Raw genomic sequence first — 14,264 nt, 5'->3', positions numbered from 1 at the left:
CCCTCTTGCATTTGCTGTAAAATTTCACCAAAATCTGCATCACGAGCATATTGCTCCCTCATGCCTTCCAGGTCCTGATGATAAGCAATAGTCACATTATTAACCTGGGGCCTTCGGGACAAGGCATCTGCCACTCTGTTCCGAATTCCTGGGGTATGGACAATCTGAAAATGATACATTGACAGCATGTTTGCCCATTTCATATGCTTCTCGGAAAGCTTGGTCTGAGTCAAAAAGTATCTCAGACTTTGGTGATCTGTCTTAACAGTAAAATCTACACCCAAAAGATAGTGCTTCCATGTATGGATGGCATGAATTACAGCTAATAACTCTTTCTCATAGACTCCTATATATCTCTCTACATCCCGAAGTCTCCTGCTTTCATAGGCCACTACATCACCATTCTGATGCAATGCAGCCCCAACACATTCTCCACAAGCATCGCAATCAACATCAAAAGATTGATAAAGATCCGGGACTACAAGAATAGGCTCTATAGTCAACTTCTCCTTGAGTGTATTGAATGCTTTCTTCTGTGATATTCCCCATGTGAAGGCTGCATTTTTCTTCTGTGATATTCCCCACGTGAAGGCTGCATTTTTCTTAGTAAGGTCATGTAATGGAGCTGCGATATCAGCAAAATGCCTGATAAACCTTCTGTAGTAAGAACACAGCCTAGGAAACTTCGAACTCATGCACAATTTTCAGCTCTGGCCATTCTTGAATGGCACCGATCTTTGCTGGATCCATCTGTATCCTATTCTTGGATATTATATGCCCCAGATAATGGATTTCTTCCAAGAAAAATTCACTTTTCTTGCTGTTTGCATAGAGCTGATGATTTCTCAATTCTTGAAACACTATAGCAAGATGTTCCCTGTGCTCTTCCTTTGTCTTAGAAAAGACTAGGATATCATCAAAGAAAGTACCCGTGAAATGCCTGTACTTTCGGAAGATACGATCCATCATCGTATTGAATGTGGCTAGAGCATTTGTCAACCCAAAAGGCATCACTAAGTATTCATACAACCTGAATGTAGTGTGGAATGCTGTCTTGTGCACATCCTGAGGCTGTATCCTCACTTGGTGATAGCCACTCTTTAAGTCTATCCTGCTGAAAACTGAAGCTCCATTTCACTGATCCAGCACATCATCAATGCGCGGAATAGGGAATCTATTCTTGATGGTCATTTTGTTCAGTGCACGATAATCGACGCACATACGGAATGAACCATCTTTCTTCTGTACTAGAAGTACAGGGGAACAAAAAGGAGACGAGCTGGGCTGAATCAACCCTTTGGACAGCAAGTCCTGTACCTGAGCCATAATTCCCTCTCTCTGAGTCGCACTGACTCTATAAGGTGGTCTGTTTGATGGCTCACTACCAAGCATTAACTCTATCTGATGATCTTCTGGTCTCTCTGGGGGTAACTCCCCTGGTAAAGCATCGGAAAAGCAATTTTTAAAGTTTACAAGAAACTGAAACTTATCTTTGTCTGCATCATTCATTTCAGCATGCATATCATTCTCTTTTTCTTTTACAAAAACCATGTACGCAGAAATTGCAGACTTTATTGCTTTACCACATGTAACATCAGATACAATGGGGATAGTGTCCCCTTTATTCCTGGCAACTAAACGCTGATTTTTCCCCCTATGCACAAACTCCAGCACTCTTTCAGGAAGAGTCAACTTCATTGCCTTGCGATGAAACCAAGGCATTCCCAAGACTACATCATGATGTTTCAGTGGAGAAATGAAGAAGTCTTCCTGATCCACATAACTCTGTACATGAAGATGGAGCTTCCCTATCAAGGGAGTGACTGGCACAGGATTCCCACAGAACATCTGATCGGCATCCAAAGCCCTGCCCAACTCCTCCGTCTTTATTCCCAGCCTCAGGGCTAGGTCCTCTGATATGAAATTATCAGTAGCCCCTGGATCAAATAAAATTAGCGCTTACTGGTCTCTGACTTTGCCCCATGATAGCAGCAATTCTCGTTCTTCTGGGTTTGAAACATGACCCAGTATATCAAGAATTCCTCCTACCATTGGCTTTTGCGGTCCTCGTGGCTTCTCTGTCTCTTTTCCCTTCGAAGTTGAAGGCTTTTCTGGGCACTGGTGACACGTCCCAGCACTCCTGAAACCTCTGATCTGCAAGCAAACACAAGAACACACACACACAACGTAAGAAACTAAGCAGGCTGCTCACCACCCAACCATGACATCTACGGGATGTGATCACGAATCAGGAGATGTCCCCTCCGAGCCACGAGCTGAGCTACTGGCACGAACTCCCAACTAGATCCAAACCAGCCTAGTGTCCCATACCACCAGGTGGCGCTGTGAAGCCTCGGATCTGATACTGGGCCTTGGGCTACGCTAAGATGCAGGCACGCGTCCACGACTCAATCCAGGATCAGACCTAGCACCTGGGAACGAAACTTGCTCCCATCGGCTCCCTGAGAACTGAACCCCTGGGCCCCTTTTATAGACTCGGGCCCCAAGCGCCAAAAATAGCGAAGACCTCAAACTGGTTCGTACCCTTGCCACTCAACCCGAGAATCAAGCCTGCCTAGCTCTAAGCCTCCCCAGGCTACCTGAGCTAGTCTTGTGTACCCAGTACACGTCAGATACCAATCCGTGCACATGACATACTTCCTCTCCTCTAAGAACTCACTCCTGAGTTCGCTAAAAAACCCGGAAATCATAGAGAAGTCACATTTACTCATCTTGGCATAGAGCCTATGCTGTCTTAGAATAACTAAGACAATCCGGAGGTGTCCTATGTGATCCTCAAGCGTTCGGCTATATACCAAGATGTCATCTAAGAACACTACAACGAATTTGCCCAGAAAATCTCGGAACAAATCGTTCATCATTTGCTAGAAGGTGGCAGGAGCATTGGTCAAACCAAAAGGTAATACAAGAAACTCGTAGTGACCATATCTAGTTCGGAATGCGGTTCTATCTATGTGTTTAGCATAGATACGGATTTGGTGATAACCCGTACGCAAATCAATCTTAGGCAAATACTTCGCTCCGGCCAAACGGTCTATCAGATCATCGGAACGAGGTAGAGGGTATCGATTCTTAATTGTCACTTTATTCAATCGTTTATAATCTATACACATTCTCCATGTAGAATCCTTCTTCTTCCTTCAGAGGACAGGTGCACCCCAAGGTGATTTACTTGGGTGAATATAGCCCATATTCAGATAATCCTGTAGCTGTGTAGCTAACTCATCCTCCTCAAGCTGGCTCATCCTATAAGGTGGTACACTAATAGGTTGAACCCCTGGGACTAAGTCTATGCGATGATCTACTGCCCGTTCTAGAGGTAAACCTTCCGGCAGTTAAGCAGGGAATACATCCTTGAAACTATCTAACAACATTCTCAATTCACGGTGTTCAAACACACTTAAATCATTCTTGTTATTTACAGAGACAACAAATGAAGAAAGCGGAATCAAAACACACTGATAGACATGATAATGAGAAGTGTTTAATATATTCCGAAGCTGCATCGCAGATACAATAGGTCCCTGAGAAGAGGGAATATTATCACACTGAATACAAAATTGGGTGTCCTTATCCACAAAAGAAAGGGTATGCTCCGTCCATCCAATCCGAATATTGTGGGTTTTAAACCACTCTATTCCGATCAACAAGTCCACATGCTCCAAGTGCATAACATAGCACGTAAGAGCCCCTGTGTATGCTTGAATCCGGATAGGAAGCGCTTCAATCTTGCGATCCCAAAACTGCTTCCCAACTGGAAGCTGCACCTCATAGGTGTGATCGCTAGGTATCGTGGACAGTCCCATCTTCTGCACAAATTTGTAATTAACAAAGTTGTGAGAGCTGCCCGGGTCAAAGAGAATGTGAACCCTTTGGTCCCTAACTTCTCCATAAACTCGGAAAAGATCATGGGAACCAAATAACGAAGTATTGAAAGTGCAATTACAAGAAAGTGGGCAAGTAATGACATTTACAGAAATACCTGTCATCGAAACTTGGTTCGCTCCCTTGGCTTTGGTACCTGGACCCGCCTGGAGCTTCGGTCCCAGCGCGTGCTTTTGATTCTTGCGCTTTGGACACTCATTCTTGGTGTGGGCCCGCTCCTCGCAGTAGAAGCAACATCCTTCCTTCTTAAGCTTCAAGGTACGAAGGAAACGGGCTCGACCATTCTTTGCCTGAGTCAAGTGTTTCTTGGAGGCGTTGTCTATAGACTTCGTCTCCCTGGTACCAGTTGTAGACTGAAAGAACTTCCGTTTGTTCTTTCCACTCGTGTCGAAAACTGTAGTTGCCTTTGCACCGGCCATGGTATCATCATAAATACACACGTAATTCATGGCCTCTTGCAACGTTGTACATTTGTTGTTCTTGATCTGCAACTTGTACGAATCTGGCAAACCATCCACAAAGAAACCTAACAAGGTCACTAGATCCATCTTTGTAGCCCTGGTCTGCAGATCTCAAAACCTTTGAAGATAAACTTCAAACGACAAGTTCAGCTTAGACATATCAAGGGCTTTAAGCTTGCCTACGATATCATAGTCGTCCTCCTTCTTCAGAAACTCCTTCCTGAAGACCCCTTCGAAATCTATCCATGTTATAGGCTTGGGTTGGAGTTCCTTCCACCATAACAAAGCCTTTCCTGACATGAAGCCGGCTGCAAGCTGTATTTTCTTGTCATCTGGGTACGGGTGGAACTAGAAGTGTACCTGCCACTTGTGCAACCAAGTGTCAACAACCTCCTTGGTTTGAGACTTCTGATCTCCGGGAAAAGGGTCTGGAGTTATGTTCGGACCTAACACTGAAGCCATGGCATCCACATGCGTGAGTGCCTGCACAGTGCTAGTCAGAAGGGTGAGAGTCGTCTAAATCCCTTGGAGTTGCTGTGTCAACCCCGTTTGATTCGCATTAACCTGCTCAAATTTTCCATCTAGAGCAGTGGTGGTCGCACAGCAAAAATAGGGCCTTTTTCTCAGTGCTTGCGGAGAACTTTTGCCTCCAAAACGGGCCCCAAAATGGCCTCGAACAGGGCATATATTGCCCTCTCACCACACCGCAAAGGGCGTCTCAATCTGAGACAATGCACTCTTCCACTTTTCGGCTGTGCTACCTGGAGTTAGCCCTAGGACATAGCGGGATAGAGGAGGAGGAGATAGCTGACATGCAGGCAGCCTGGATCATTGAGAGAGGGATGCAGAGACCACCTGTAGCATGAAGAGTGACTAGAGCACACTCTATTGAGGTTCGGCCTATCATAGCTTTTCTTAGGGGTGACCGCCCGAGATGAGGGGTCACTTTGAATGTAGCCCTGTGGGTTCAGAGATCGAGCCCCCCTCCTCCTCCACAGCGTGAGACAGCCCGACATATGCAGATCTGAGACATTTTCGCGCCCTTGACTCGAGGGCCAATGAATGTGAGCAAAGGAGAACAGTGTTTGGCCTCCAAGAGTAGCTCAAACAGTGAATTACAGAACTGTTCAAGCAAAATTTCTGACAGCACAGCCCTAGATTTGACTGAAAATCGTCTTCTTTTTGCACAAGAACCTGCTCAGATTTAATAGAACAGCCCATGCCTGATGACGACAAAACTGGTCACACAGTACTGAGTCACGAACAGAACTGTACTGAACAAGCCCAGCTGATTTCTTTGATTGTTTGGGTCCCTTTAGAGATCTTTTTGAAAGGTGCAACCTGCAAATAAGCATCCCAAAACTTTTGGTTGTACACATCCACTTTATCTCCTGCATCCATATGCAAACTGTCCCAATCTTGATGAACATGGTCTCTAAACTGTTTAGGCATAAACTGCTGGTAGAAGGCTTTCTTGAAGTCCTTCCACTTCCTTGGGGCTGACCCATCTGTGGTCTGTGCACTCCACCATGCACTAGCTGTTGCTGTCAAGTGCAAACTGACCATTCTTAACTTGGAGGATTCTGAAAACTTTTCTGTGCCGAATGCAGCATCAAACTGCCTAATGAACTGCAATGCTTTGTCTGTATGACCATACTGTCCATTGTAGGTCATAAACTTGACAGATTTACCTCCCTCTTTGAATTCCTTGGTCTGTCTCGAAGACTTTCTCTTCCTAGACTTCTTGTGTTTCCTTCTTTTCCTGGATGGTTTATCTGATAAGGAAGAAGAAGATACAGAAGTCGAACTCGAGGTAGACGGTGATGGACTAAGAGATCGGTGATAATGCCTCGATCTCTTCCTACTATGAGACCGTCCCCTATGAGATCTCTCTTTCTCAGGCTGTACGCGAGAGTGTGCCTCTGGCATTGGCACGTCATATACTGCATTAGGCATAGCTTCTGCTTGAAACAAATGCTGAGCCCTTGGATCCTTTTTTAGATTTTCCATCTCTTGTATACGAGTGCGTACCATCAGCTCAAATTCTTGCTGAGTTTGTTGCACACTTCTCTGTCTTAGATGTACATCCCTATCTTGTGAATCCCACTGGATAGGTGATTGATCCATATTCTGAGATCTGCAAATTTTTCACACACCGTGTAAGTAACTGATGCACAACTACCTTTGCTTTTCCGACAGAAAAATACCTCAACAAGAGGTGTCTTGCATTCACAACTTGTGCCAGTAATTGGGTTATCAATTCAAAGCATAAACCCACAAAATTGCTAAAGCATCAACAATTGTATTGCCCCTTTTCTGGCTACTGCAAAAAGCACTCAGAAGCATCTGATTCATCTTCCCAGTGCACAAAGGCATGCATTTTCTTTTTCTGCAAATCTCTGATTTCTCTGCTTTTCTGCTTTTCTCTGATTCATCTTCCCAGTGCACAAAGGCATGCATTTTCTTTTTCTGCAAATCTCTGCTTTTCTGCTTTTCTGCTGCTTTTCTGACAGTAAGAGTCTGACAGGCAGGTGAAATCTGCTAGCAGAAACAGTCTCTGCAACTGTCCCTTTTTTTTTTTTTTGAAAGAACATACCACAGGACAGCATCCGGGAGATAGTGTGGCCAGCATCACCACCTGGAACATTTGGGCGGCAAGATGTGGCAGGATATCATCCATAGCTTGTGTGCCTTTTGAAAACAAGGTGAATTAGATGGGTCTAGGATGACCGCCGAGAGGCATGAACATTTCTGCAAGGCTTGTCGTGCAGGCATTTCCTACATGTTCACGGAATGCGGAATCTGCAAGTTGTATAACCCCCACACTTGTTTGTGCCACCTTCCGCACCTCCTTCCACGGTATAGTAGGCAGTGAGCAGGCTGCATGACAGCTGGCTTTTTCTGGCTCTTTGTATTGTGTCTTTTCTTAGTAGATGGTTCTTTTCTCTGGGAGAAAAAACCATATCAACTATTTGAACGTTCCTGGTAGCACCCAGTTAGGTTATGAGCAATCATGCCCCCCATATGCTGAGGAGAAGGGAGGTGAGAGTTCTACCTTTATGGTTATAAAGACGCCCAAGCTTGTTTTGCTAGAGCCAATTGCTGAAGAGAAGAGCAACTGTGATATTATTGCTCCATCAGCTTCAATCAACATTTTGAGATTTGTATTGCCAATAACAAGTTTGCACATAACACGCTCGCCTTTCCATGAATGGACACATAAAGCCATCCATGCATGGAATTGCATTGCCAGGTTGCTCAAAATGAAGTGAGCAACTGTGATATTATTGCTCCATCAGCTTCAATCAACATTTTGAGATTTGTATTGCCAATAACCTTCTGAAGTTTGCACATATCAAGCTGACTAAACACGCTCGCCTTTCCATGAATGGGCATATAAAGCCATCCATGCATGGAAAAGCATTGCCAGCTGTAGTACAAAGGGTCCAATTCAGTGGCAACAAAAGACAATCTAGAGACTTGACTCTGGAATTACACTTCAGGAATACAAAGACGAACTGTTCAACTAAAGAGGACCACACAGACCAACTAGAGATTGTACCCTTGCATTACACTAAACTTTTAAATTCGGGACAGGCAGTTGTTCAAGCAATGGTTTTCCAGCTTGGACAGGGTATTCAATGATTGCTCATATTGAGAGGCCTCAAAGTAAATACACAAAAACTAAGTATCAACTATTCACCTACTCTACAATTGCTGCCATAACAAAAAATTCAGAAAATAGGCGCCATTACTTGCCAGAATTACATAATCAATGGTGCTAGGCTTTATCAGGCAAACTGATACACAGCACCTATTTATGAAGTCACCCTGTAAATTATAACATACGCTCATACATATGTGCAACATGTAATGTCGATTTAAATATACACACCATCACTCACTGGATTTTCAAATCTTCTGTATCATTCTGCACACACGTTCTGCAACATCATGAACCAAACATTCAAAGGTTTTCAAAGGTTCTACCTGTATGCTCTGCGATGTTCCCAACAGGCTTGTTACTCATCTGCACGTGCATTCCGAGGCCTTGACTTCTTGATACTGTCTCAAAACTCTGGGATTGGGTGCCCAGATTGCTCCTATCAATGTCTTGGTCTGTATGGTAATAATCCCCATACTTATACAAGGGTAAAGGCTCAACAGCATTTGAATTTGAGTTTGTACTAGATCTGACAGAAACTATTTCACATGAAGTTGCTTTACTAGAACAACACGTAGAGTGGATATTATTCATGGCTCCTGGTGAAAGTTCCCTTGAAGTGCTTGCTGAGAGTGCCTTGCAAGCATCTTCCCACTGGAGTTTACATGAGACAATGGATATGAAACAGTTAATCAAAGACTGTAATAACAGAGCATATATTTATTATTCCAAAACAAAAGAAACAACAGAAATCACACTTTGATCAAGTTTATGCACAAATTTGCATACAATTGATTTTCTCAACTCGGTCCTTCAAGCAATGAAGCGATTCTCACACTGTTAAAGCATGTAGGATGAGCGTATGGTGTTGGGGCAAGCAGCACCCTTTCAGCTCCCAAAAATTCAGATTCTTAACAACATCATATGTACAAGAAACATTCCCCATAAACTTCCCTTAAAAGAAGCCAGAAAAACAAATCAACAGTTCATTGGAAGAGCAGCCATAAGGAGACTGGTATGTACACGGGTAATGTTACCTTTCATCGCATCCTTTTTTGTTACGCATCTCATTTCAAGTCATTCACATAAATCTAGTCTATGAGCATACTGCAAAGTCAAGGGGAAGTATGTATACACAAATAGCAGTTTCTTGTCTCTCCCTGTTCACCTCATTAGCAACATCAAGTGGACGGGCAGCCCAACAGAGAGAAAACTCATCCTGGAGATGCTTTCCAAAGGTCCCGGGTTGCTCTATTGGCAATCACCTGTAGTTCTTGGGGAGCGTCTGTCATCTGATCAGTTAGGGCAGGCCTTGAAACCTCAGTAGCAGCTAGCTTATGTTCAGATCAGCAACAGCAACGAGCAGGTAGCCTTCATCCCCAAGCTCAGTGGACAAAGCCTTCTAAGCCATTGAGCTCTAGGTCTTGGTGGAAATTTTGCAGCTCTTGAGGAAAGGGTCATCACATTGGGTCAACTATAGCTGTCCATCACAGAGCCCAAGGTTCTGTGTGTCAGGGAATAGGGCAGCAAGTTGAGAGGAAGTTGTAGCTAGCCCTTGCAGCGGAGTATTGAAACAAAGGAATCTCATAACTCTTTTAAATCTCACTAAACATGTGTACACAAGAACAGAATGAGGACACTCAGATCTGAAAATACACCGTAATATAGACCAGACAAAATCTCATACTAAAGCTCCACCAAATGCTCCAGCCAAGTGCTGCACACTGTGCCCAGTCAGAATCACAAAACCACTAAATGTGCTTTCACTTTGATGAATAATGGTGTACCACCTGAGTACTACCGTGTCACCCAGTGGGATCTCCACCAATGACCAAGCCATCTTCGAACAAACAGGTGGCCATCAACATGTCCACTTCAGAATCTAGGAACAGGCTGGAGCTTGAAAACTACAAGAGGTACAAATCCTCATAATGTAGTCACTGATTGTCTGATACCAAGTTCCCTGAGACCACTAAGCACACTCAGTTCCTGCAAAGGGGCTCCCAGTCCCTGACACGAAGCCTTCAAGCATGAGAGTAGAGATTCAGCAGTAGGAACCTTCACAATGGCCTCTAAAATAATTCTCACTGACAGCAACTCAATATTGACTCTTCAAACATTGCATCACTGCACACTACAGCCTTCTTGCAAGAGGAGTCCCCCGTCTGTGTCTGTCTTGAAAGACCTGAGAATATTTGAAATACCATGTACCCAAAACATACTACTGAAAGCAGCAATGCAATTGAGAAAGAAGACTCCGCCAGTTGTCACCTCCCTATCATTGTAGGAGGCCAGCACCTCAAGCAGAGATTTGTCTGGCCATGTAGCCTTCATTGGGAACAGATCCCGCTCTTGCTTGCCATCACCTCCAACAAGAGGGAACTCTTGTCCACACTTGGGAGGATTTTAAAGAGAAAATGTTCCAAACCTTTGTATCTCCCCTGGCTGGTATGTGAATGGTATGAACTAACTCAGCAGGGATCAATAAGGAATTATATTTAAAGGTTTTGGAAGCTATCCTTGTTTGCTTCTGCGATTGATGACAGAAGCAGGCTGCTGAGGTCAATTCATGGACTCCATCCAAGTATATCAGCTGATGTATCAGCCCAAAACCCAAGCACTTTGGGGGAGGCTATGAGGCTGGCTGAGCTCTATGAGCCGAAGTACATTCTCAAGGAGAGGGGTGTGGGCATTGGTCAAATGGATAGCAAACCCATTAAAAGAGCAGCTCTCCAGTGGTTACTAAGCAGGTGTTACCTTCTACAACAGTGAATTCTGTTCCTAGATATCCATCAGTTTATTGCAGCTATGTGGGTACTATCAAGCCTTTCAAAGCTGAGGAGGCAAAGCTTCCAAATAAGCCCAGCCCCAAGGATAATCCAAAAGACAAGAAGGATAAGGTGGTCAAGCAACTGTCACAGGCCATCATTGAAGACAAAAAGAAGAAAAATTTGTGCTATTTGTGTGGGCAGAAGTGGACCCCGGAACATAGGTGTTATGCTCTAGCCGAGATAGCATGACCTCGGATAGATCAGTGGGCATTTTCTCTTAGATGACCAACTTTTGTAATGTTAATGTGCGTAATTGAAAGGGTCAAGAGAAGTAACTGCCAAGGTCCTAGGTGAGGGTGGAATGGCATTGACTAGGTAGTTCTGAGTGCTAAAGCCTAGGTGCACCTAAATGTGCAATAATGCCAAGGGGCAAGTGGTTTTTAATGTGCCCCAAGAGAGGGGTAAAAAGGTGCACCAAGTGGAGAGGCTATAATGATGACATTTGGCAAGGAGAACTATCTAGGGAAATGAGGGTCTCATGGATAAGTATGAAAGAAATAACGAATAGATCTGACGATCTGCGATCCATGAGAGCAGGCTGGGTGGAACAACTTATTGCCATCGCCCGTGATTGATTTAACGTTTAAGGAAGAGAAGAGATTCAGCCAAGAGAGAAAGTCGTTGACAGCTTCGTGAACAAGAGATAGAGTCTATGACAGTTGGTATCAGAGCCTTGTTGAGAGAGCCAGGGACAAGTGACGAAGGCTGTGCGTGAAGGGACCAGGTGGACGGACAGCAGGCGGCGGAGATATCAGCGGCTGAGGTCGACGGGCTCTATGATGATCATCGTGATCTTCACAGATTATGCGGAACACAATTGCAAATTGAGCGCAGAGGTGGTTAATTGAATTATCTGTACGTGACGAGGTGGCGTGGTGGTGACGGGAACCTTACGTTCAATTACCGTCAACGAAGAATAGATTAGATATTCTTGTCGATTGACGGTGCAACAAGGGCCAACGTAGGAAGAGTCGCCGTCGCCATTGTCTGCCAAGTCTTCGTGTCTAATTGACGTTATAGTTCCAGAAAGTCACAGGCGAGTGACGACAGGCTGTCCATCGGTGGTAGCGACAATGCTGAGTCATTGAGTGGACTTTCGCAATTTTATCGCTATTTCTTTCCAGCCATTGGTGGGGCTTTGTTTGGATATAACGTCGGAGCTACATCGGGCACTTGGTATCTTTAACAAGGGAGATCAATCGACGTTTCGAGGAGAAATCAAGGAGCACCTCTTTCGATACAGTTTTATATATAGTTCTGTTATTTCTGCACTGTAGAAAAGAAAAAGAAGAAAATAAATCAGGAAAGCAGAACAGAAAAGAAGTGTATATATATATATCTGTTATTTGGGTTCTTTTTTTTTTTTTTTTTAAATCCATTGTGAACCTATGGAGGCAGAAGGGCAGAATTCAAGGGTGAATCCTAGTGAGTCTAGAGTACAGTCTACACAACAGATGGCACATCATGCAGCACCTTTGATTGGTAGGATTTCGATATTAGAGGATGCTTTACAGCAGATTATGAACCAGCAGCTTCAAGGGAATGCTGGTCAAAATGAGATCAGGGAGATGGTGCAAGCCTTGTCGGCTAGACCGTCTAGAATTGATAAGGGCAAAGCTCCAGCAGAGCCAGAGCCCAGTATCCAGTCATTAGAGCGTGCAAGGGTCAAAGTGCCTAATATCGCTAATTATAGACCGGAGAAGTACGCTGGTCGGATGACCGAGCGCAGCTCTGATGTGATCGAGGTTTGGTTACACAAGTGGGAAGAAGCCTTCGCCATTTGTGAAATTAGATCCGATCTAAAGAAAATCCGCGAGGCCACACACCTGTTTATTGAGGCAGCGGACAGATGGTGGATAAAGCAACAAAAGGATCAAGTTGCTCCAACCACCTGGGAAGGGTTTAAAGCTGAATTCAAGAAACACTTTCTTCCACCTGATGAAGAATCCCGAGCTTAGGATGCTTATAGAAATCTTCGTCAGAGGAGTCTGTCAGTGGCAGAGTACACTGACAAATTCAGGGAATGTGTCATGAAAATAACAGACCCTCTCCCTATGTCGGTTCAGTTAAAAGACTATATCTATGGACTGAACGACAAGATCAAAATGGAAGTTCAGGCTAAATATGTGACTACATTAGATGAATCTATTGCAGTAGCCCTGAACTATGAGGATGCCAGAGGCAGATCTAGTGGATTTGTGCAGGCAGGGACTCAGTATGAGTACCCGAAAAAAGGGGAATTTCCGAGGAAATGGGTTTCAAAGACAAGTGTCTCGCAGCCAAGTGGCCAAACCAAGCAGGTGAAGCCGGTTGAAGGACCAGTAAAAACAAGTACCACCGTTGGGGTGAAAAGGAAAATAACTCCAATGGCAGCCCGGGCTTGGTCAAAGTCCTCGTTGACCCCTAAACAAAAAGAGAAAGCTAGGAAAGAAGGATTGTGCTTCGGCTGCCTTCAACGACATCAGTGGAAGGATTGTCCACTGAATAAAGACCGTCGCACGGCTAATATGATAATATCTGAATGCGACGTAGAAATGCAGGAGAGTCCCAATGCCGAACATATGCAGATGCAACTGGCGTGACCTTCTCAGAGGTTAGTACCTTGTTTGTTATGTGTATCTGTTGCTAAGTTAGTGACGAGTGCACCTGATAACATCCTATCTAAGCCCGCAGCAACGGGGTATACGGCCTTTAATGATACGGAGTTAATTAAAATGAAAGGGCAAGTGGCCAGTCATGATGTCATTGTGTTGTTTGACTCGACGTCAACTCACAATGTGATTAACTCCAAGCTCGTGAAAAGGCTGAAATTAAAGACAAGTCCATCTGACTATGCGTATACAGTCAAGATGGCAGATGGAAGTTCAACTTAAGTATGGGACCAAAGGGTTACCCAGTTAGAGCTTCGGATTCAGGACTATGCTGAGAAGCTTGATTTTGAAATGACCAAGCTTGCTCATGCAGATATAGCCCTGGGTATGGCGTGGCATTCTAGGAAGAATCCAGCCATTGATTGGAAAAAGCACGTATATCAATTCAAGATGAATAATGTGCTTTATGTCTTGCAAGGTGAAAAAGATATACCTCAGGGACCGTTGGTTTCCGTGATGGAAATCAGAAAGGCTCAAGTAGAGTTTTTATTCCTTTGCACAGCATCGGTAGAGCCGGTTGATGATTCTTCGGCTAGCACTGATGTTACGCAAAGTGGTGAGATGGCCAAGCTGGCTAATCTTATAACAGAGGAGTTCTCTGAATGTTTTAGGGATGAACTACCTTATGGGTTACCTCCAGAGCGGAAAGTTCAACATAAGATTGAACTGATCCCGGGGGCAGAACCTGTAAATAGACCTCCCTATAGAATGAGTTTTACCGAAGAGGCGGAGGTACGTAGACAACTGGAAG

At 44.3% G+C, this 14,264-nt stretch overlaps 1 protein-coding gene across 3 annotated transcripts in view; it reads right to left on the bottom strand.

Moving 5' to 3' along the window:
• Positions 1–14,264, bottom strand: part of LOC147882139 (coiled coil protein) — a 69,687-nt gene that overhangs the window by 44,919 nt on the left and 10,504 nt on the right. For 2 of the 3 annotated variants that reach the window (XR_015543970.1, XM_087401953.1), the window contains exon 3: positions 8,358–8,685. Coding sequence is in view for 2 of the 3 variants with exons in the window: in XM_087401953.1 (XP_087258079.1) it covers positions 8,358–8,685 (328 nt within the window). In the remaining variant the exon portion in view is untranslated. Of the gene's footprint in view, positions 1–8,357; positions 8,686–14,264 lie in introns of those variants that run through there. The other variant, XM_087401954.1, reaches the window with a different exon arrangement.

This window comes from Dipteris shenzhenensis, chromosome 30 (assembly GCF_047967505.1).
Source record: "Dipteris shenzhenensis isolate YYH24624 ecotype China chromosome 30, Dip_SZ_1.0, whole genome shotgun sequence".
Taxonomy (NCBI): Eukaryota; Viridiplantae; Streptophyta; class Polypodiopsida; order Gleicheniales; family Dipteridaceae; genus Dipteris; species Dipteris shenzhenensis.
This window is presented reverse-complemented; position numbering and strand designations above follow the sequence as displayed.